Genomic DNA, 22,694 nt, shown 5'->3' with positions numbered 1-22,694 from the left:
TTATATTTTGTATGCAACTGTTTTATTCTCATGATTTTGTTGTGATTTATTTTACATGAATAAGGTGCATGAAATTTCTCATAAACATTACTGGTTTGTCTTGTTTGTTTCAGGAAAGATGTTGGTTTAAAAAGATTTTTCCCGAAGAGTTTGCTGGATTCAGTAAAGGTAATCATGTTGCTCACTCAGATGTTAGAAATTATTGGATGTATCCATCACATCATTCTCAACCACTTCCGAATGTATAAATATTTGATAGGTTCATATGATACTGTACCAAGTGAGAAAAGCAAAAAATACATAATGCAGGGTTCCAATAAACAGATGGCCATTCAGGGCTTTAAGACCCAGAGGTAATAAAGCTATTCAGAGTTAGAGGAATATTTCTTAGGGAGACCCAAATGGGAATAACCAACAAACATTACTCTCCTATCGCTATCCTATCAGTTTGCTGTTTTCAGTGAGTCACTTAGTTTATACAAACCAGATGATCCTTGTGGTGGCTAGGCATTATTCCCAACATTGAGCTTTGCGCCTGCGCAGCAGCCACCATGAAAGGATTTTTCAGCTCTGTGAGGCACCTGTAGTGCCACCCATTACACACAGAGCACACTTGGTCTTCTTGGGAGGCAAGGTACCTCTTTTCTTTGTTCCTTTCCATCCGCCATGCTGTGCGCTTCCCTTGGATTTGCTCTGCATCCTCGGTTCCTAGGAAAGAGAATTACAGATTGTTACTTGGTTTTTCTTCACTGTTCCTTTGGTTATCTTGACTCGGTTAGTTTCCCTAACTTCTTCAAGATCACCCCTCGGACTCTTTCAAATGTCCGGCAGTTCCTTCTCCTCCGCCTCCACCGGCTTTGCCTATTCAGCTTTACCTGCTCCGCCAGTCTTGCCTATCTAACAGTACTCCCTGCTCCTCTACCATCCCCACCACAAGAACCTGCTCACCTGTGTGCCCTATGGGACCTGTGACTCCTCCTGTACACCCGATTGTGCCTGAGAAGCCTATTCCTGATGAGGATTATACTTTCTGATTCTGACATTTATTCTACAGTTACTGAGATTCCTTTGGGCACTTCCTCAGATTATTCTGTACCCAATAATCCACCAGACTCCCCTTTGGACGAAACAAAGTAGTACAGATTCCATGTCTCAGAGATGACAAAAATACTAGGACCTGTCAAGACTGTTAGTGACCCTGTATATGATTTTATGCCAACTTCTACTGTCATCACTCCAATGGCCTTGGTCCTTGTCAGCTCTGCAAAGGCGGATTGGGAGGCCCCATCCTCTGTTACCTCCTCATCTTGCAGGCTGGAGAATTTCTACCATGTTCAGGATGAAAATTGCCAATTTTTGTTTAAACACCCACCTCCAAATTCTTTGGTAGTGGACTGTGCCCTGTCATCAAAGTATGGTAGACATCACTCTACCCCTGTGACAATGCGGGGGTGGGACTGGATGCAGTGGGCCACCAAATATACTGTCTTCCTTTCTTTGCGGTAAAGTGTCCAATTACATTGCCTGCATGCCAGCACTTCAGTTCCTTGAACAACTTCATTCTTGCAAGAAAGCTCAGGAAGCTCACATTGCACCAGCTTCTTCTGCTCCTCTCTGAGGAAGAGTGGTTCGCCACTCTTGACTTAAAGGATGCCTACTTTCACATCTCCATTCATCGTATTCATATTCCATTCGTCCTCACCATCGGAATTATGTAAGTTTTACAATAGGGGTCAAATCTCCCAGTATGCTGCTCTTCCATTTTGTTCTCTCAATTGCAACTAGTGTTTTCACGAAATGTATGATCATAGTAATTACATATCTGAGGACTCGGAATTTCCATTTTCCTGTTTCTAGATGATTGGCTCATCACGTCCAACAACAGGGACACTTTGCAAACCAGTTTTGCAGAGGTTCTATCTCTGTTGGAGATGCTTGGTGTTCTGTTCTAAAGAAAGTTATTTAAAGTCCCCACCTCCTATTCTTAGGGAGCTAGCTACTCGCCCAATGTTGGGAATGATGCCCAGTCACCACAAGGATAAGCAGGTTGCTCACTTGTAACATTTGATCCTTTGGTGGATAGGCATCATTCACAACACCCATCCATTCTCCCTGCTTGTTGGATTCTCCTTACCTGTTTGTGTGTGTGTGTTTTTTTACTGTCCTGAAGAAGTTTCATCTTCATGTCATCTGTCCAGGAACAAGAGGCACCTTGCCTCCCAAGAAGACCAAGTGTGCTCTGCATGTGATGAGCAGGGCTATAGGCACCTCATGGAGCTGAAAAAGTATTTTCACGGTGGCTGCTGTGCAGGCGCAGAGCCCAATATTGGGAATGATGCCTATGCACCAAAGGATCAAAAGTTAAAGGTGAGCAACTTGTTTTTACGTGTTCTTGCTTTCAGATTCTTCAGGGATATCACAGGCAGTAGCAATGCCAATAGGCACCAATACCTGATTTGTCAGACACCAAATCAAAACAGGGCCCATAGTTCAGTGACAAAGCACATTCACTGCATTTATGAATTCCCATTTTTGATCCATAGTATTGCCAGTTAAAAGAAGTTGGGCAGTAGTACTGGGGAGATTTTTACTGGAGACCTTGGAGTAGACCATACAAGACTGGATGGACTCAGTGGTTTGACTCAGTATGAGGCAGCTTGTATTAGAGAAATGGCTTTCAGCAATGCTGATAACTGAGCGAAGAGATACCTTTTAAATGTGATGATTCTCCTGATTTAGCAGGCGGAGAGCAACTGGCCTTATCCATCCCCAGCACAGCATCCCTCCAGTGGCTGTTGCTGGTGTCTGTCTTATGTTGCCTTTTCTTTTCTTTTCTTTTCTTTTCTTTTCTTTTCTTTTCTTTTCTTTTCTTTTCTTCAGATTGTCAGCCCTTTGGGGACAGGGAGTCATTTTACTTATTTATATATGTGCAAACCGCTTTGGAAGCTTTAGTTGAAAAGTGGTATATAAATATTTGTTGTGTTGTGTTGTAATTGAGTAGAAAACTGGAAGTGCAGAAAATAATAAAAAGATTCTCAGGACTTCATGCCACAGCCTTTCCACAATTTGTTGTTTGCTCTTTGCCTGTCTATGCAGATCCTGGCTTGATCTGCTGCTGGTCAGATTGAGAGGCCTAGGTGTGCTATCAGGGTGCCTGAGATGAAGATGTTGTTGTTGTTTACACAGTCAGACAGCTGTTATTGACTGGTTTGTTTATACCAACATTGAGTCCTTCCCAAGGACCTGGGATGGCTGGATTTTATTATCAATGTTGTTGCTGTTATTATAGATATCGTCACAGAATATAGGCTGTTCCCAGTAAAGTTGCTTTTTGTAATTGGATGATGGTGATTTCTGTGGCCCCTATGGTGCTGAGGTGCACTTCAAGTTGTTTAGGAATTGCACCTAGGGAGCCAATTACCACTGGGATTATTTTGGTCTTTTTCTGCCACAGCCTTTCCATTCCAATTCGTAGATCTTTGTATTTTGTTATTTTTTCTATTTCTTCTTTTTCTATTCTGCTGGTATTGCTGGTATTGCTATGTTGGTATTGTTATGTTGATTATTTTGACTTGTTTTTCTTTCTTCTTGACTACAGTTATATCTGGTGTATTGTGTGGCAGATGTTTGTCTGTTTGTAGTCGGAAGTCCCATAATATTTTTACATCTTCATTTTCTTCAACTTTTTCAATTTTATGGTCCCACCAATTTTTGGCTACAGGTAGCTTGTATTTTTTGCAGATGTTCCAGTGTACCACCCCTGCTACCTTGTCATGCCTTTGTTTATAGTCAGTCTGTGCAATCTTTTGACAACAGCTGATTAGGTGGTCCACTGTTTCATCTGCTTCTTTACAAAGGCGGCACTTGCTGTTTGTTGTTGACTTTTCTACTTTTGCTCTTATTGCATTTGTTCTTAGTGCCTATTCTTGTGCAGCCAGTATTAAACGCTCTGTTTCTTTCTTCAAGTTGCCATTCTTAAGCCATTGCCAGGTCTTGGTGATGTCTGATTTTCCACTTCTATTGTGCAAATATTGACCATGCAGGGGCTTCTTTTTCCATTTTTCTGCTCGGTTCTTGACTTGTTCTTTCTTGTAGGCCTGCTTTGTTCCATTGATGTTGAATAGTTTTTCGCTATTGACCATTTTCAGTGCATCTTCTTCACTATCCTTGATATATTCTTCAAGGCCTCTTTTCTCCTCCTCTACGGTTTGATGGACTTGCAGCATTCCTCTTCCACCTGAGCTGTGAGGGAGGTATAGCCTATCTACATCACTGCGGGGGTGTAGAGCATGATTGATGATCATGATTTTCCTGGTCTTACGATCTAGCGTCTCTAGCTCTGCATGGGTCCAGTCTATTATTCCTGCAGTGTATCTGATAACAGGTATAGCCCAGGTGTTTATGGCTTGTATGGTGTTCCCGCCATTGAATTTGGACTTGAGGATTTTTCTAACTCTCCTGATGTATTCACTTCCCATTTTTCTTTTAACTTCAGTGTGTACAATGCTATCAGCCTGGAGAAAGCCCAATTATTTGTAATGTTCTTTCTCTTCCAGGTTCTTGATGTTGCTTCCATTGGGCAGTTCTATTCCTTCTGTTTTTGTTATTTTCCCTCTGTTCATTATTAATGCCGCACACTTGTCTAGTCCCAACTCCATTGCTATATCGCTACTGAATGTGTGGGCAGTGTTTAAGCAGTGATTCGATTTCTGACTGGGACTTTTCATACAACTTCAGATCGTCCATGTACAGCAGATGGTTTATTTGACTTGATGTTTTAGATGTTTGGTATCCGAGGCCTGTTCTGTTTAGTATTTGTGAAAGTGGCGATTACAAACAACAGAGGGTATAGTGAGTCCCCTTTGAAAATACCTCTTCTAATGCTAACCTGTCCAAGTGTCTCACCATTGATTGTTAACTGTGTACTCCACATGCTTATTGCTTTTTAAATAAATTACAGAATGTTTTTGCTGACACCAGTTGTTTCTAAACATTTTAGTATCCATGTGTGAGGCAATGAGTCAAAGGCTTTCTTGTAGTCAATCCATGCAACACTTAGATTTGTTTTTCTTCTCTTGCAATTTTCTAAAATCATTTTGTCAATCAGTCTTTTGTGCCTCTGGTGTTCGGACAATTTCCTTTCTGTTCAACTGGAAGCTGTTTGTTAGTTAATAAGTGTTGCATTACTTCATCTGCTATTAGAGAGAGAGAGCCAGCATGGTGTAGTGGTTAGAGTGCTGGACTAGGACCGGGGAGACCCGAGTTCAAATCCCCATTCTGCCATGAGACTTGCTGGGTGATTCTGGGCCAGTCACTTCTCTCTCAGCCTAACCTACTTCACAGGATTGTTGTGAGGAGAAACTTAAGTATGTAGTACACTGCTCTGGGCTCCTTGGAGGAAGAGCGGGATATAAATGTAAAATAATAAAAAAAATTATTCCAGTTAATAATTTGAACATGGTTGGCAGGCAGGTGATTGGTCTATAATTACCTGGAACTGTACCAGGTCTTTCATTATGAGATGAGTTTTCCCAGTTGTTAGCCATTGTTCAATATCACCTCCTTGCAAAATGTGATTGAACTGTTTTGATAGTTGTTTATGGAGGCTTGTTAGGTGTTTAAGCCAAAAGCCATGTAGTTCATCATCACCTTGTGCAATCCAATTTTTAATTTTCTTTGCTCTTTCACTTATTAATTCTGGTGTTATTATTAGATCTTGCATTTGTTGGTTACATTTTTTGACCTCTTTCATCCAGGCTGCTTTTTTATTATAATCTATTGGATTGTCCCATAATTTCCCCCAGAATTGCACTGATTCTTCTTTATTTGGTGTTTCTAGGTTTCTTGCAGTTTCTCCTTCTATGCTTTGGTAGAAACGTCTCTGATTTGACTGCCATTGGAGATTCTGCCTGTGTTGTGTAATTCTGGCTTCATATCTGCTAATCTTCTTTGACACTGCTGTTATTTGCTGCTTTATTATTTCCAGGATTTCTCTAATTTTCCTTGAATCTAGGTGGTATTTTTGGATCAGATACTGTTTGGTGTTTTCATACTTCAGCTTCTTGTCTTTCATATCTTTCAGTTTACTAGCATCTGATCTAAGCCTGACAATTTTATTTTCTAATCTAATCTTCCATTTAGGTGATGTACTATTTTCTTTTTTTACAGGTCCACTGATCTTATATCCGAGCTCTTGTGTTGTTATTGCTGCTCAAGAGCTCGGATATAAGATCAGTGGACCTGTAAAAAAAGAAAGTAGTACTTCACCTAAATGGAAGATTAGATTAGAAAATAAAATTGCCAGGCTTAGGTGGTGATGATGATGATGATGATTACATTTATATCCCGCTCTTCCTCCAAGGAGCCAAGAGCGGTGTACTACATACTTAAGTTTCTCTTTCACAACCTTTGTGTAGACATGTCCCATTAGGTTGCATCAAAAACTGGTGTTAGTATGCTTTTGTAATGTATGGAAACATTTATTTGCTTCTGGGTTTATTATAAAATTAATCTATTGCACTTTAGCAGTAAGGAAGCAGACAGCTAGGATGAGAATCAAGAGTGATTTTCTTGTTCATGAAAGTTGTAATATCAAGATAATAGGGACATGTACGAATTGATAATTGTGATTAGTCTCCTGGCTGAATCAAAACCAGCTGTTTTGAATCAACCACAAATCTAGCCTGTTTGAAACCAGGTCAGTTGGATTTGGACTTGATTTTTCTAATAGAATCTGAATCTATTTGACCTGTGTTGTTGGGGGAGGGGGTGAGGAGAACCTCAAGCACTTTCCAACTAAACAGCACCAGGGTGCCTTGAAATTAATTACCTTTCTTCATTGCAGAGCCTGCAGCAGTGACCCAGCCTGCCACCATCCCCTTGAGACCGGCAGCCACTCCTGTGAGGAAGAAAAGGCACACAGAGGCGGTGTTTTTGCACAAAAACACCAGTGTTCTAGCTAAAAGAACACCGGGCTGTCTCATTGAATGGCCTCCCCACGCCTGTACAGAGGCCATTCAAAGGAGGCTTAGCCCTGCACAAAGTTTAGTAAGTGCAAAAGGCTGGCTGCGGGGAGGGATGGCAGTCTGATCGCCACCTCTGCACCACTGCCCACTCTGAACTATCGATGTCTCTGCTCCTTGCAGAGGAGTGGTTAGAATGCACCTCCGCATACCTCTTCTTCCTCACAGGAATGGCCGGTGGCTGTAGGTATAAATGGAGAGTTTTCACAATGGAGGGAAGTAAGAAGTGGGGTCCCCCAGGGATCTGTACTGGGTCCGGTGTTTTTTAATTTATTCATAAATTATCTAGAAGCAGGAGTAAGCAGCAAGATGGCCACATTTGCAGATGATACCAAACTCTTTTGGGCAGTGAAATCCAAAACGGATTGTGAGGAGCTCCAAAGGGATCTCTCCAAACTGGGGGAGTGGGTGACAAAGGGATCTCTCCAAACTGGGTGAGTGGGCGACAAAGTGGCAAATGCGGTTCAGTGTTGGCAAGTGTAAAGTGATGCACATTGGGACGAAGAACCCCAACTTCAAGTATACGCTGATGGGATCTGAGCTGTCAGTGACTGACCAGGAGAGGGATCTTGGGGTTGTGGTGGACAGCTCGTTGAAAGTGTCGATTCAGTGTGCGGCAGCTGTGAAAAAGGCCAGTTCCATGCTAGGGATCATTAGGAAGGGGATTGAAAATGAAACAGCTGATATTAGAATGCCCTTATACAAAACTATGGTGCAACCACACTTGGAGTACTGCGTACAATTCTGGTCACCACATCTAAAAAAGGACACTGTAGAACTGGAAAAGGTGCGGACGAGGACAACCAAGATGATCAGGGGCCTAGAGCACCTTTCTTATGAGGCAAGACTACAACACCTGGGACTTTTCATTTTAGAAAAAAGTCGACTGCGGGGAGACATGGTAGAGGTCTATAAAATCATGCATGGTGTAGAGAAAGTGGATAGAGAGAAATTCTTCTCCCTCTCCCATCACACTAGAACCAGGGTGTCATCCCATAAAATTGATTGCTGGGAAATCTAGGACCAACAAACCGAAGTACTTTTTCACACAACGCATAATCCACTTGTGGAATTCTCTGCCACAAGATGTGGTGACGGCCGACAACCTGGATGGCTTTTAGAAGGGTTTGGATAACTTCATGGAGGAGAGGTCTATCAATGGCTACTAGTCGGAAGGCTGTGGGCCACCTCCAGCCTCAAAGGCAGGATGCCTCTGAGTACCAGTTGCAGGGGAGTAACAGCAGGAGAGAGGGCATGCTCTCAACTCCTGCCTGTGGCTTCTGGCAGCATCTGGTGGGCCACTGTGTGAAACAGGAAGCTGGGCTAGATGGGCCTTGTGCCTGATCCAGCAGGGCTGTTCTTATGTTCCTAAACCCTCAAATCAGCCATATTCGAGTCGAATCTTTTTGATGCTGATTTGGTTCACACATCTCTACAAGATAAGACTATCTCATTTTCATATCTCTGGCTCCTTGAAGCACTTGTAATCTGTACAGACTTTTGTTGGATTTAAAATGAAGGAAAATGATTTCACTCTCTTCTACTGAGGCATAGCCACTATCACAGTAGAGGAATAGTGAGACTAAATAGGTCCTCCAGATCTGTTTTTCCATTTGACCCACAAGGAAAACTGGCAGATCCAAAATTTAAATTATAAACAGATAAATTTATTAATAATCTTATTGGGTCCAAGAAAAGAAGATCACTGCAGTTGCATACAAACAGTAGATAGCATGCTTTGTCTTACTTAAGACAGTAGGATCAAATGCTCAAGGTAGTGAATGGTGACCAAATTCCACAGGACACCTTTATTTATTATTTATTTCTTTAAAATATTTATACCCCACCCCCTCCAGTGCACTACTGCTCGGGGCAGCTCACAACAATAAGATAGACACAGATATAATAAAAGTAATAAAGTTTTAAAGAAGTCAGGTTAAAAACCACAATCGATAGTTTCAAATTAAAACTGAAAATCATAAAAAACTAAAGAAGCTTTAGAGGCACATATGGAAAATAGTGACCCTGATTGTTGGTTTACATAGTCTTTTTATACCTTCTTTTTACTGGAACCATATTCTAAATGGGTAGCACTTGCTTATATTCCCTGTGAATAGTTGAGTCCTGCTTCTGGCATGCATCTTATGTCTGGTGGCTATAGGCCGTCTCTAGCCACAGCAGCAAAATGCCTCTATATACCAGTTTCAGGGAAGGAACAGCAGGCTAGAGGGCATGCCCTCAGCTCTTGCCTGTGGGCTTCTCAGAGGCATCTGGTGGGGCACTGTGTGAAACAGGATGCTGGACTGGGTAGGCCTTTGGCCTGTTCTTAGGTTCTTATGCCCATACCATACCTGTAATAAACAGGTAATACCTGTTTCCTGAGACTCCCTTAGACCCTTCTGCTTAATATTATGGTTAATCATTCTAGAGCCAGGGGTCATCCCATGGAATTGATTGCCAGGAAATTTAGGACAACGAAAGGAAGTACTTTTTCACTTAGCATATAATTAATCTGTGGAATTCCCTGCCATAGGATGTGGTGACTAGGGATGTGCATGGTCCGGACTGGTCCGGACCGGCACCGAGGGGGGGTCTACCTTTAAGGGCGGAGAGGAAGAACTTACCCCTCCGGCCGCTCTTCCTCCTCCGGGGCTGTAGTTTAAAGTGAAGTTTTTGGGGCGGCAGCGTTCCTCGCTGCTGCCCCTGCCCCCGTCCTCGCTTGTTAGTCTCTGTAATAGCAGCACGCATGCGTGAGTGGCGGCACGTGCGCGCCTGTTGCCGCTGTGCACACGCGCGCCGCCTACGTCACACACATCGTGTGTGTGATGTGGGCGGCGCGTGCCCCAAAAACTTCGCTTTAAACTACAGCGCCGGAGGGGGAAGAGCAGCGGGAGGGGTAAGTTCTACCCCCCGCCCTTAAAGGTAGACCCCCCCTCGGTGCCGGACCGCAGGACCGGTCCGTCTCCAAACCGGTTCGGAGGCCTCCAACATGGCCTCCGGACCGTGTCGTGCACACCCCTAGTCGTGACAGCCACTAGCTTGGATGGCTTTAAGAGGGGCTTAGACATATTAATGAAGTACAGGTCTATCAGTGGCTATTAGTCTGATGGCTGTGGGCCATCTCCAGCTTCAGAAGCATGATGCTTCTCAATACCAGTTGCAGGGGAGCAACAACAGGCAAGAGAGCCTGCCCTCACCTCTCTCCTGTGGGCTTCTCAGAGCCATCTGGTGGGCCACTGTATGGAACAGGATACTGGACTAGATGGGCTATGTTCTTATTGCATGTCCCTTGAATTAGGTATTGATAGGTATACTGTCTCTGAACACAGATATTCCATTTAGCTACCTTGGCTAAAAGATCTTGGTATTCCATGGATTTCTCTAAAGGATTAGTCTTCATTTTCTAACCAGTGAGTAGAATTGACCCACTTTATTGAGTTGTTGGTGTTTTTATTCTGGCAACCCACTTCCTTTTAAAATAGTGTTAAACTGTATTAAGCCAGTTCTGTATATGATTGACGAGATAATGTAGATGAAGTGAATTAAGCTTCCTAAAATGCTACACAATGATAGAGATCAAATTTGAATACACTTAAACTCGCTCACCCAGAGTGCTTACATAATTTAGTACCTTTAAAAAAACAGCATGGAAGTTTAAAGTATATTATTAAAATTCAGTTTAAAATGAGAGTTGATTCTTAGAGTAGCATCTTAACTTCTGTGACATGTAAGCAATAGATGCTTTGTGCAATCTCCTATATTTTGCTGGTTTTACCAAGTAAGCTCCATGCACCCATACTTTGTCTTGGTCTTCCAGCTCAACTTTGGACTGGGGAGGGATGTGTCGATGCTGGAATTAAACTGGTGCACCTTCCCCAATCACTTCGTAGAGACACCCTGATGAACTTATGCTTGATGAATCTCTGCAAGGCACAGTGCTTTCCCCAGATACCACCTACTAAGGGCGGCTTCACACAAAGCTGGATTGCTGGCTCCTGGAGCTCAGCAGTGAGCCCAACTTTTGATGCCAGGGCAGGGAAGGATATGCCGACACTGATCATACCCAAACCCGACAAGGTTGGGTGAACTGTCCGATTCACAGTTCTGAACCCAGCATCTCTAATGGTGATTTGAAGTTGGCTACAGATGTTGAATTTGGAACAGCAAGTAAGGTGGAATATGCTGACACCGGTGGGTTTGGATGACACTGCCAATGTCAGCATGTCATTCTCCACCCCCGAGCTCTGAAAGTCAGGCTCACTACAGAGCTCTAGGAACCAGTGGTTCGGCTTCTACTATGTTGTGTGAAGCTGCTCTTAGTAAGTGGTATTTGAAGAAAGCACTGTGCCTTTTAGAGGTGCATCAGGCATACATTCATCAGGGGTATCTCTAGGAAGTGATTGGAGAAGTTGCATCTTTTGAATTCAGCCTGCATACAATCTGCCCTAGCCCTTGTTGAGTTGAAAGACCACAGCAGTGTGTGGGTGCATGGAACCTCTTTGATGAAGTCAACATAATATATACAAAGTATTTAGTGCTTATATGATGCGGAAGTTGAAGTGGCCACTTAAACTTTCAATTTCCACATATTTTAGAGCATGAGTGAAAATAGTGCATATTATTCAGCTTCAGTTGTTCCATAGTACAGCCATAGTACAGCCAAGAAGCTGTGGTGGGTTAGTCTGGGGAGATGTGCCTGGGAGAGCGAAAAAGTGGGTCTGGAGTGGGGGCGGCAATATCACGGGTAGCGGGCAGAGGAAGGTATGGCGGTGGGAGTTGGGCGGGCCGTTACTGGGGAAATCGGTCCAGGCAATTGAGGCCTGTTCCTTTTTCCGGCCCCTCTCCCAACCCTCTGACCCTAGGGAGCTCTGTGAACACTCCTTCGAGGATTAGGGTGCTGCTGCTGAATGCCAGGTCAGTTAACGCAAAAACATCTCTCATCCACGGTCTGATTGTGGATGAGCGTGCTGACCTGTTATGTGTGACGGAGACCTGGTTGGATGCGCTGGGCGGGGTTGGTCTCTCTCAGCTTTGTCCTCCAGGTTTCCAGATCGTGCAGCAGCCCCGCCTCGAGGGCCAGGGAGGAGGCGTTGCAGTCATCTTTCGAGAGACGCTCCCCATTTCCAGGTGCCCGCTCAGGCAATCTCACAATTTCGAGTGTTTGTCCTTGAGGGTGGGCCTCCGAGATAGGCTGGGGATTCTGTTGGTGTACCGACCACCCCGCTGCACTTCAGTCTCCCTACCTGAGCTGGTGGGGGTGGTCTCGGAGGTGGCTTTGGGTTCCTCCAGGCTCATTGTTTTGGGGGATTTCAATGTCCACGCTGAGGCCCCCCTAGTGGGTGCGGCTCAGGATTTCATGGTCTCCATGGCAACCATGGGCCTGTCTCAATTGGTATTGGGCCCTACCCACGTGGCGGGACACACTCTGGATCTGGTTTTTGCCGACCGGGAAATAAATGATCTGGAGGTGGGGGAATTTGAGATCTCTCCCTTGTCATGGACAGATCATCACCTGGTGGGGTTTAGTTTGACTGCTCCGTCTGCCCTCTGCAGGGGTGGTGGGCCGATTAAGATGGTCCGCCCCCGGAGGCTTATGGATCCGCTTGGATTTCAGACGGCCCTCGGGGAGTTTCCAGTGTCCAGAGTTGGTGACCCTGTCGAGGCCTTGGTTGATCTCTGGAATTGAGAGATGGCCCGGGCTGTTGACACGGTTGCCCCCAAGCGCCCTCTCCGGCTTGGTGGAGCCCGTTCTGCTCCTCAGTTTTCCTCGGAGCTTAGGGTGATGAAGCAACTCGGACGACGGCTGGAGCGACGCTGGAGGAAGAGTTGTCACGAATCCGATCGAACACGGGCTAGAACCCATTTTAGGGACTACGCCGTGGCGGTGGGGGCGGTGAAGAAATGCTTTTTCTCCACCTCCATTGCGTCTGCTCAGTGCAGACAAACAGCTGTTTCGTGTGGTGAAAACATTGCTCCACACATCCCCCCGGACAATGGGGGAGGAGTCATCTACGGCTCTTTGTGATCGGTTTGCCTGTCGCTTTGCAGATAAAATCGCTTGCATCCGTGCTGACCTGGACTCCAGAGTTTTGGCAGTTCTGGCAGACGTGCCTCTGGTACCATCTGGTCCCGTTGTTTTGGATTCTTTTCAGTTGGTGCGGCCTGAGGATGTGGACAAGATCCTGGGCAGTTTGCGGGCGACTTCGTGCGCTCTTGACCCTTGCCCTTCATGGCTAATAAAAGTTGCCAGGGAGGGGACAGGCAGATGGCTGGAGGTGATCGTTAATGCTTCGTTAAGGGAGGGCAGGATGCCATCGTGCCTTAAGGAGGCGGTGGTAAGACCTCTATTTAAAAAGCCCTCCCTTGATCCCTCCAACCTGGACAATTATAGACCTGTGTCTAACCTTCCCTTCTTGGACAAGGTGATGGAGCGTGTGGTGGCGTCCCAGTTGCAGAGGGTCTTGGATGATACGGATTATCTGGACCCTTTTCAATCTGGCTTCCGCCCCGGGTATGGGAATGAGACTGCCTTGGTTGCTCTAGTGGCTGACCTACGCCGGGAACTAGACAGGAGGAGTGCGTCCCTGTTGGTTCTGCTGGACCTCTCGGCGGTGTTCGATACCATCGACCATGGTATCCTTCTGGGCCGCCTCTCGAGTATGGGAATCGGAGGCACTGCGTTGCAGTGGTTCCGGTCCTTTCTTGGGGGGAGGGTCCAGAAGGTGGTGCTGGGGGACTACTGCTCGGCCCCGTGGCCGTTGGCCTGTGGGGTCCCGCAGGGTTCGGTCTTGTCCCCCATGCTGTTTAACATCTACATGAAGCCGCTGGGAGAGGTCATCCGGGGATTTGGACTGAGTTGTCAGCAATATGCGGATGACACTCAGCTCTATCTCTCCTTGTCATCTGATCCTAGGGAGGCGGTGGATGTCCTGAACTGGGGGCTGGAGGCCGTGATGGGTTGGATGTGGGCTAACAAACTGAAATTGAATCCAGATAAGTTGGAGGTACTGTTGGTCAGTAGGAGAGCCAATCGGGATGAGGAGATTTTACTGGTTCTGGATGGGGTTGCACTCCCCTTGAAGGAGCAAGTACGCAGCTTGGGGGTACTACTGGACCCGGCTCTGCTTTTGGAGGCTCAGGTGGAGGCGGTGGCCAGGGGTGCCTTTGCACGGCTTCGGCTGGTGCGCCAGTTGCGTCCCTTTCTCGAGAAGGCAGATCTGGCCACGGTTACCCACGCCTTAGTCACGTCGCAGCTGGATTACTGTAACGTGCTCTATGTGGGGCTGCCCTTGAAGAATATCCAGAAACTACAGCTAGTGCAAAATGCGGCAGCGAGGGTTCTATCCGGAGCTGCCCGTTGGGAACATATCACCCCCATTTTGAAAGAGCTGCACTGGCTGCCGGTTTGTTTCCGGGTCCAATTCAAGGTGCTGGTTTTGACCTTTAAAGCCCTAAATGGTTTGGGCCCGGGGTATTTGAGGGACCGCCTGCTCCCAAGGGTTGCTACCCGCTTGACTAGGACATCTGAGGGGGCCCTGCTCTGGGTGCCGACAATGAGGGAGGCCCGGCTGTCGTGCACTCGGGACAGGGCCTTCTCTGTTGCTGCCCCTAGACTCTGGAATGCTCTCCCGGTGGCCATTCGTTCCTCGGACTCCATCACAGTTTTTAGAAAGCTTTTAAAGACTTGGCTTATTACCCAGGCTTTTACATAATCGTCTTTTACTGCTGTTCTTGTGTGTTTTTATCTGTTGTCTTGTTTTTATGCTTGTTTTTAGCTTGATGTTTTTACTGCTTTTTGCTGTATGTTTTTAATTTTTGTAAACCGCCTTGGGGTTTTCTTTTAACGAAAGGCGGTATAAAAATGTAAAAATAAATAAAAAATAAATAAAATAGTACAGCAGAGTTATCTTGGGTGGTGAGGAGTATGATCTCTGCACCTTCTGCCTCAAATCAGCTCCTGGAGATACTCTGTTGTGACGCTTTTAGTGGGTTCTTTGCAGATAAAATCTCCTATATACGGGCCGACTTGGACTCCACTATTTCTGCAGGGTCTGTGAGGGAGGTATCCAAAGATCCCTCTTGCAGTGTTAGGTTAGATCAGTTTCAATCTGTGACTCCTGATGACGTGGACAAGCTGCTTGGAGAGGTACAGCCTACCAATTGTTCTCTGGATCCTTGCATGACCTGGCTGCTTTGATCTAGCAGAGAGATTGTTGGCGATGGCCTAGTTGATATCATAAATGCATCTCTGAGGGAGGGTAAGGTGCCTCCCTGTTTGAAGGAGGCAATAGTTAGACCTCTTCTTAAGAAGCCTACCCTGGATCCCTCAGCGATGGATAGTTATAGGCCAGTCTCCAATCTCCCCTGGCTGGGCAAGGTGGTGGTGGCTAAACAGCTCCAGGTGGTTTGGGAGGAAACTGATTATCTAGACCCGTTTCAAACTGGCTTTAGAACGGGCTATGGGGTTGAGACAGCCTTGGACGGCCTGATGGATGACCTTTACCAGGAAATCAACAGAGGGAGTGTGACTCTGTTTGTCCTCTTGGATCTCTTGGCGGCGTTCAATACCATTGACCATGGTATCCTTCTGGGTCGCCTGGAGGAGTTGGGAATAGGGGGCACTGCTTTGCAGTGGTTCCGTTCCTGTCTTTCGGGTAGATCCCAGATGGTGGAGCTTGGTGACAGTCGCTCCTCAAAGCAGGAGCTGTTATATGGAGTCCCTCAGGGCTCCATTCTGTCACCAATGCTTTTTAATATCTACATGAAACTGCTGGGTGAGGTCAGCAGGAGATTTGATGCTGGGTGTTATCAGTATGCTGATGACACCCAAATCTACTTCTCCTTTTCATCTTCAGGAAATGGCACTCACTCTCTAAATGCCTACCTACAGGCAGTAATGGGCTGGATGAGGGATAACAAATTGAAGCTGAATCCAAGCAAGACGGAGGTGCTCATTGTGGGGGCTCAGAATCTGAGGAGTGAGTTAGATCTCCCTGTGCTGGATGGTGTTACACTCCCCCAGAAGGAGCAGGTGTGCAGCTTGGGAGTACTCCTGGATCCAGGCCTCACCCTGTTATCTCAGGTGGAGGCCATGGCCAGGAGTGCTTTCTATCAGCTTCGGCTGATTCGACAGCTGCGCCCATTCCTTGAGGTGGATAACCTCAAAACAGTGGTGCACCAGCTGGTAACCTCCCGGCTTGACTATTGCAATGCACTCTACGTGGGGCTGCCATTGTACATAGTTTGGAAACTTCAATTAGTTCAGAATGCGGCAGCCAGATTGGTCTCTGGGGTAACCTGGAGAGACCATATTATGCCTATTTTGAAACAATTGCACTGGCTTCCGATATGTTTCTGGGCAAAATACATAGTGCTGGTGATTACCTTTAAAGCCTTGAACGGCTTAGGCCCGAGTTACCTTAGAGAGCGCCTTCTTCTGCGTGATCCCCACCGCACATTAAGGTCATCTGAGGAAGTTCGTCTCTAGTTCCCACCAGCTCGTCTGGTTGCGACTCAGAGGCGGGCCTTCTCTGTAGCTGCTCCAGGGCTTTGGAATGCGTTCTCTGCGGAAATCTGCAAGAGCCCTTAAAACGTATTTGTTTGGCCTGGCCTTCCAGGGTTTTAAAATTTGTTTTAATATTCTAACCCGTTTTGGGGGCTTTTAATCACTGTAATTGTTTAATTGTTGTTTTAAAATGTTTTTAAATTGTTAGTTGTTGTTATATTGTTTTTAATTTGTTTTAGCTCTTTGTTTTAGTGGTTTGTTTTAATTGTAAACTGCCCTGAGCCATTTTGGAAGGACGGTATATAAATCAAACAAATAAATAATAAAATAAATAAATATAGTGGCTATAGACAGATATAGGTCTTTAGTTCAATGCCATGCTGGTCACTGAGTCTTTGGGATTATATTTTGCAAGTTGCATCTATTTTTATTTTTTATACACACACACACACAGTCAGTTTTTTAGACTTGCTTTTCAAAAGCAAGTATACATCTCAATTCTCCCTCACAGCTCCATAAATAAGGCTTCTGTCCCCAACCCCATCTGCTGTGTTTCTGTGTCTTTGTTGCTTTAGGTTGGAGTTGATATTTTGAATTTATTTGTAAATGTCTGAGATATATCCAGAGCTAATTGTAATTTCTACATTTCCCAATAATTGGTTTAGAAAATAAGATCAAGCTGAGAACAGTAATAATTAGTTCAAGCACATAATATTCAATCTGTTTTAATAATTAAACTCAGATAACTTTCTTTCTGTTAACAGCACCTGTTAAAGTCAGTGAAATTGTTTTTCTGTAAAACACCACAAAAAACCCCTTAAATTATTTATGCTTGACAAATCTTCTTTCTGCCTCAGAATTGCTAATGTTTACCTTTTGCCAGTATTTCGAGCAAATGTTACCAGTGTTGTCGTGATGGATGCAATTAATATGCACTCTTGCTGGCAGAACCTTACAATGATATCTAAATATTTCATTACCTAGGCCAAAGCACTACGAAAACTGATCCAGCAAACATTTCGACAGTTTGCCAACCTCAACAGAGAAGAAAGTATTTTGAAATTCTTCGAGATTCTCTCACCAGTATACAGATTTGACAAAGAATGCTTCAAGTGTGCGCTCGGTGTAAGTGTACTGCATCAAGCTGGTGGAACATGCTTTGAAATATCCATCTAATTGACTCTTGCTTAGTTCAGCAGTTAATTGTCAGCTTTTAGAGAAAGAGGAAAGGTCAGCTGGCATTTTTGCCCTATACATAGTGAATCATTTAGATTAAAGACTCATTTAATCTTTCTTTACGTATGAGTGATACTGTTAACACGGATTACTTTTTATCTAATTACTGGTGGCATGAATGATAGTTTAGTATCAGTGTAGTAGTTAGTTACATCAGTAGATACGAGGAGAGCTGGTCTTGCGGTAGCAAGCATGACTTGTCCCCTTAGCTAAGCAGGGTCCACCCTGGTTACATATGAATGGGAGACTTGATGTGTGAGCACTGTAAGATATTATCCCTTAGGGGATGGAGCCGCTCTGGGAAGAGCATCTAGTTTCCAAGTCCCCTCCCTGGCAGCATCTACAAGATAGGGCTGAGAGAGATTCCTTCCTGCAACCTTGGAGAAGCCGCTGCCAGTCTGTGTAGACAATAGTGAGCTAGATGAACCTATGTTCTGACTCGGTATATGAGAGCTTCCTATGTTCCTATGAGTCTAGATTTTTAATATAATTTTATCTTCTGTTTTCAACAATTTTGTTCTACTTAATATAGCATAGGAATGTTAACCTGTGACAGAAGATTGTTTAATTGAATTACTTTTAATATCTTAATGTGCACATGAATAAATAATTTTGATGATAAAAGCATCTTTTGAGGGGGGATATATGTATTCATCACAGTAGGTACCATCTTGGGAGAGGTTTTCTTGGTTTGAGAGAAGTGGGAATGCCTCTTCTGTGCTGGTTTTTATATTTAAAATTAAAAATATATATGTTGATCAATTAATTGGAAATCCTTTTCAGTTTATAAAAAGGTTTTTGATAAATTAACCTGATGGGTCAACTCAGTGTTTCTCACTATAGAATAGTAGAGTGGTCTAGTTGGAGACCACATAGCCAACTAAGCATGGTTCTCAGGACCAATCCTCATTCATGCATGTATCAGAGCACTTTCCAGCTATACTGGAAAGAATTGCTTTATACTTCTTAATCTCATTATTGCTGCACAATCTTCAGAGCTATGTTAGGCTCACCTATCTGAAAAATAACTTCCTACCGATAGCTTCCCGGTGACCTCTTTGGTTGAGTGAAGATTTGAAATGCCCATTCTGTCCCAGTCTCCAATTAAGCAGATGCTTTACCTTCACAACACAACGTAGTTTACTGGTCTCCAGATTACTTACTCTACTTGCCATGTGGCTCCACTAATGATCAAAAGCATTCCCCATGAATCAGAGATCTTCAGCTTCTGTGAGGTATCTAGTACATATCAACCGTTAGTTTGGATGAGATTCAACCAGCTTCAGCAACCGAAGCTTTGATTCCAAAGGTCTGAATGAATGCGACCATGGCCAAATTGGGCTTGACTCCCTTTTGAAGCTATTTTACCACACTGTCTCTTTCCCATGTTCCTCCCACCAGGGGTATATGTAGGGTGGGGCAGGCAGGGCACGTGCCCCGGGCGCCACTTGAAGGGGGGCGCCATTTTTTTAATTTTTTTTTTTTTAAAAATGGCCAACTAAAACAAAATGGCCACTGCATATGCTCAAATGGCCTCTGTGAGGCCCTAGGCCATGCCAGGTCTTGCAGAGGCCATTTGAGCATGCATGGTGGCCATTTTGTTTCCAGATGCCATTTTTTTGAAAAAAAATATTTTTAAAAAATGGCCACTGCACATGCTCAAATGGTCCCTGCGAGGCCCTGGAGGCCAGCAGGGGAGGGGGAACCTTTGCAGACACCCCCCCCCCACACGGCCTTTAGGAAGCTCCCCAAAGAGGCTACAGGTTTAAAAAAAAAAATTTAATATAATATAAGTCACTGTACACATATTCAGATTGGCACTATGTACAGAGAATCAGGGCTTGTGAATACTGAGCTAAAGCTTATGAGCTAGGATTGTATTCATTTGCTCTTACTTTGCTTCTTATGATAAGTGAGTTAAATGTGATGTCAATAATATTAAAGGTGAGTTTGTCTTTGAATCAGTGTGAAATCCTGAGTATTAAGGCCCACTGGGAGTTTCTTGCTCATTTTCTCTCATTTGAACTGACTTTCTGAAATACTAGAATATATTCCAAGTTTACTCTGCATATCCTTTAATTATTTTCAGAGTATCTGGGAAAAGTCAAATTCTCCATTTATTTTTAAAACTTATGTAATAGTGATGCTAGTAGATGCATAGTAGAGAATTAGACAGGCACTTCTGTTTAGTTTTCCAAGTACACCTCCACATAGTATTTGGGTATTTCATGAGCCCCAGCATACTGAAATTTGTAGTTTTCCAGCATTTTTTGGTTTGGCTACATCCACTGCTAAATAGTTTTTGAAATATTAAAAGATTAACAAGCTTGACTTGTATTTTTCATCTGATATTATGGTAAAGTTATCTGAAAGATGGGTGTCAGATGTCTGGACAGGGGGCGCAATTTCAGTGCTTGCCTTAGGCGCTATTTTCCCTAGATACGCCTCTGCCTCCCACCCTGTAGCTAGTTAATTGGCATAGTCAGGAGACAACCTGGCTCTGTTTTTATTTTTGCCCAAGTAAGTTGAGGTAGCAGCTCCTTCCACAGCATAATTTTAAAATGGCTGCTGGAAGTGGTAGACTACAATTTCTAAGAAACCTTGGGCCTTTCCCAGGACTGCAGGGAAAGAAATAATTAAATGCTTCTAGAAGTAATTTTAAAATGATCTCGTGGAAGACATTGCTATGGGCCGAAGATTCAGTTCTGAAACTTGGGCGGGGGAGCTTATTCAGGGTTTTTTCAGCCAGCCCTAATATCTAGACCAGGATTTCAAACTATGGCCCTCCAGCTGCTTCTGGACTAAAACTCCCATCATCCCTGGTCACAACAGCTGGTCGCCAAGAATTATGGGAGTTGGCAAACCTCTGCAGGAGGGCCATAGTTTGAGATCCCTGATCTAGACAGAGGTTAAGCTTAGCTTGCTTATAAGTGAAGTTCTGTAATGTTGCCTAAACTTTTGATCAGCTTACTTTTGCTGTCCATCCTCAAGGTAAATGTAACATGTTTAAAAGTGTGCACCCCCATGGTGACCAGCACAAAAGTTCTCATACCAGCTTAGAAAATATTTTAATAAACGTTAAAACATTTAAAAATGTAATTAAAGTGTATACATGTGAGCCAAACTCAAATATGAGGGCAGCAAAGGTGTGATGAGTGGTACAAAAGGCACATATCAGGAGACCAGTTAACAGGTACCTCATATCCTGTCTGTTTTGGCCCTTTTGAGGGACAGTTTTTCATTTTGACTAATATTACTTGTAAGGTTTATTTTTACTAAAATTACTTGTAAGGTTTGTTTTTAAAGTAAAATCTGCTGGCAATCTTGACCCAGTTTTTTAACATTTTCTTTCAAATTTCCACTACTCCCTTTGGACCTTAAATATAAAAGTCAAGTTGGATTATTTCGGTGGAGCTGGCTATTGGTCCAGAAGAGGGGATCAGCTACCTTACGGACAAGGGATCCAATGTAAGTCTGTTTCTCCACAACTGTCTTAATATGCAGTGGGGTAGGGGGTCGTCTATTGTGAATGAACTTTTAGGTAGATATGAAAATAAATTTTAATTTTGAGTAAAACTGAAAAAGTGTTACAAAACACAAATTAGCTGTTATTAATTAGTGTAGAAAGTGGGAGAACAGTGTTGAATGAAGAAACAATTGCAATCTAGTAATCAGTATCACCCACAATAAAAGAGTGCACATTGTAGGTGGTGAATTCCTAAAAACCAGAGAGATAAACTTTTCTCATGTATGTATGTATGTATGTATGTAAGTATATATTTGAAACAGAGCAGTAACTTGCATTAGTCAGTCGTTTGCATTTTCCTGCCTGCAACACTTAGACAAATAATAGACAGATTATGTATAATCAATAGATTTCAGTACTGGGACGTGCAGTTCATTTTATTTCCAGCTCATAATTATTGAGTGTCTCCCAAGCACTTGTAGCATGAGCAGACATTCCACTTGCTTAAGGGGGAGGGGTGATTTTTGCTGATCTCCCTTTCCCTCTGTAGTTGCAAAAATCTGCAGAACAGGATGGCATGGGGCATAGAGCAGGAAGGGATTGTCCTCTCCTCTTGTGCAAGCAGAACTTCTGCTTTCACAATGAGTACTTTAGGATGGAAGCTATTGTTATTGATCCATTGACATAAATAAGAATGGGTTCTGCGCCTGGGCAGGAAGCTCGCATCCGAATGCTATAGCTCCTCAAGGCACCCTTGTCCCGCCTCATGCACTCAGCATGAATGTTACAAAGGGCAGGTGGGACACCATTTCCCTCAGTTCCTTTTCGACCTTGCCGCTGCAGCTCCTCGATTGAATTGGTTCCTTCTAACACAGTTCTCCTTTTTTGTAAAAAAAAGTTTATTCCTTGGACACAAGCTTCCTTTCGATGACTCTTATATCTAAATGGACTTATTTGGTTTACAATCTGATTTTTCAGTTTGACTAGGACTATGGACTGCCTCTTCTCAACGGACATGGAAAAGAAAACAGAAAAGAATTGAAGTACTGTGCTGATTGCAGGGCTAGGCTTCCATCCCAAGATAAGTATAGCTCCTGCCTAATTTGCTTGGGAGAGCAACATAATACAACTACATGAAAAATATGGATGTTGTTTTCCAAACAAACGAGAAGAAATCAGGCACAGGTTGCCTTTTACTCTGTATGATGATGCCCTAAATCTCTTGACATCTCGGCCAGCCACGCCCTCAAATTGAAGTCAATTTCAGCATCGATGACAGTGTCAGCATGGGGACAGTAACACCTAAATAGTCTAAACCCTCAGCGTCTTCCTCGTTTTTCAAACTCTGAAGGGCTCACCCTTTCAGCATAAAGAGACGAAAAATGGCTCTTCAACTGATGTTTCCTTGGTGCCAGCACCTAAAAAACATAGGAGCCATGAGGCTGCATCGAGAGAGACACTCTCT

At 44.1% G+C, this 22,694-nt stretch overlaps 1 protein-coding gene across 7 annotated transcripts in view; it reads left to right on the top strand.

Annotated features, from left to right (window-relative positions):
• Nucleotides 1-22,694, top strand: part of PTK2 (protein tyrosine kinase 2) — a 358,217-nt gene that overhangs the window by 222,647 nt on the left and 112,876 nt on the right. For all 7 annotated transcript variants that reach the window (XM_053243262.1, XM_053243261.1, XM_053243260.1 and 4 more), the window contains 3 exons: nt 114-168; nt 17,512-17,652; nt 21,154-21,231. In XM_053243262.1, coding sequence (XP_053099237.1) covers nt 114-168; nt 17,512-17,652; nt 21,154-21,231 — 274 coding nt within the window. The remainder of the gene's footprint in view (nt 1-113; nt 169-17,511; nt 17,653-21,153; nt 21,232-22,694) is intronic.

The sequence above is a fragment of the Hemicordylus capensis genome, chromosome 4 (assembly GCF_027244095.1).
Source record: "Hemicordylus capensis ecotype Gifberg chromosome 4, rHemCap1.1.pri, whole genome shotgun sequence".
Taxonomy (NCBI): domain Eukaryota; kingdom Metazoa; phylum Chordata; class Lepidosauria; order Squamata; family Cordylidae; genus Hemicordylus; species Hemicordylus capensis.
The sequence above is the reverse complement of the archived record's forward strand: the minus strand, read 5'-3'. Positions and strand labels throughout refer to the sequence as shown.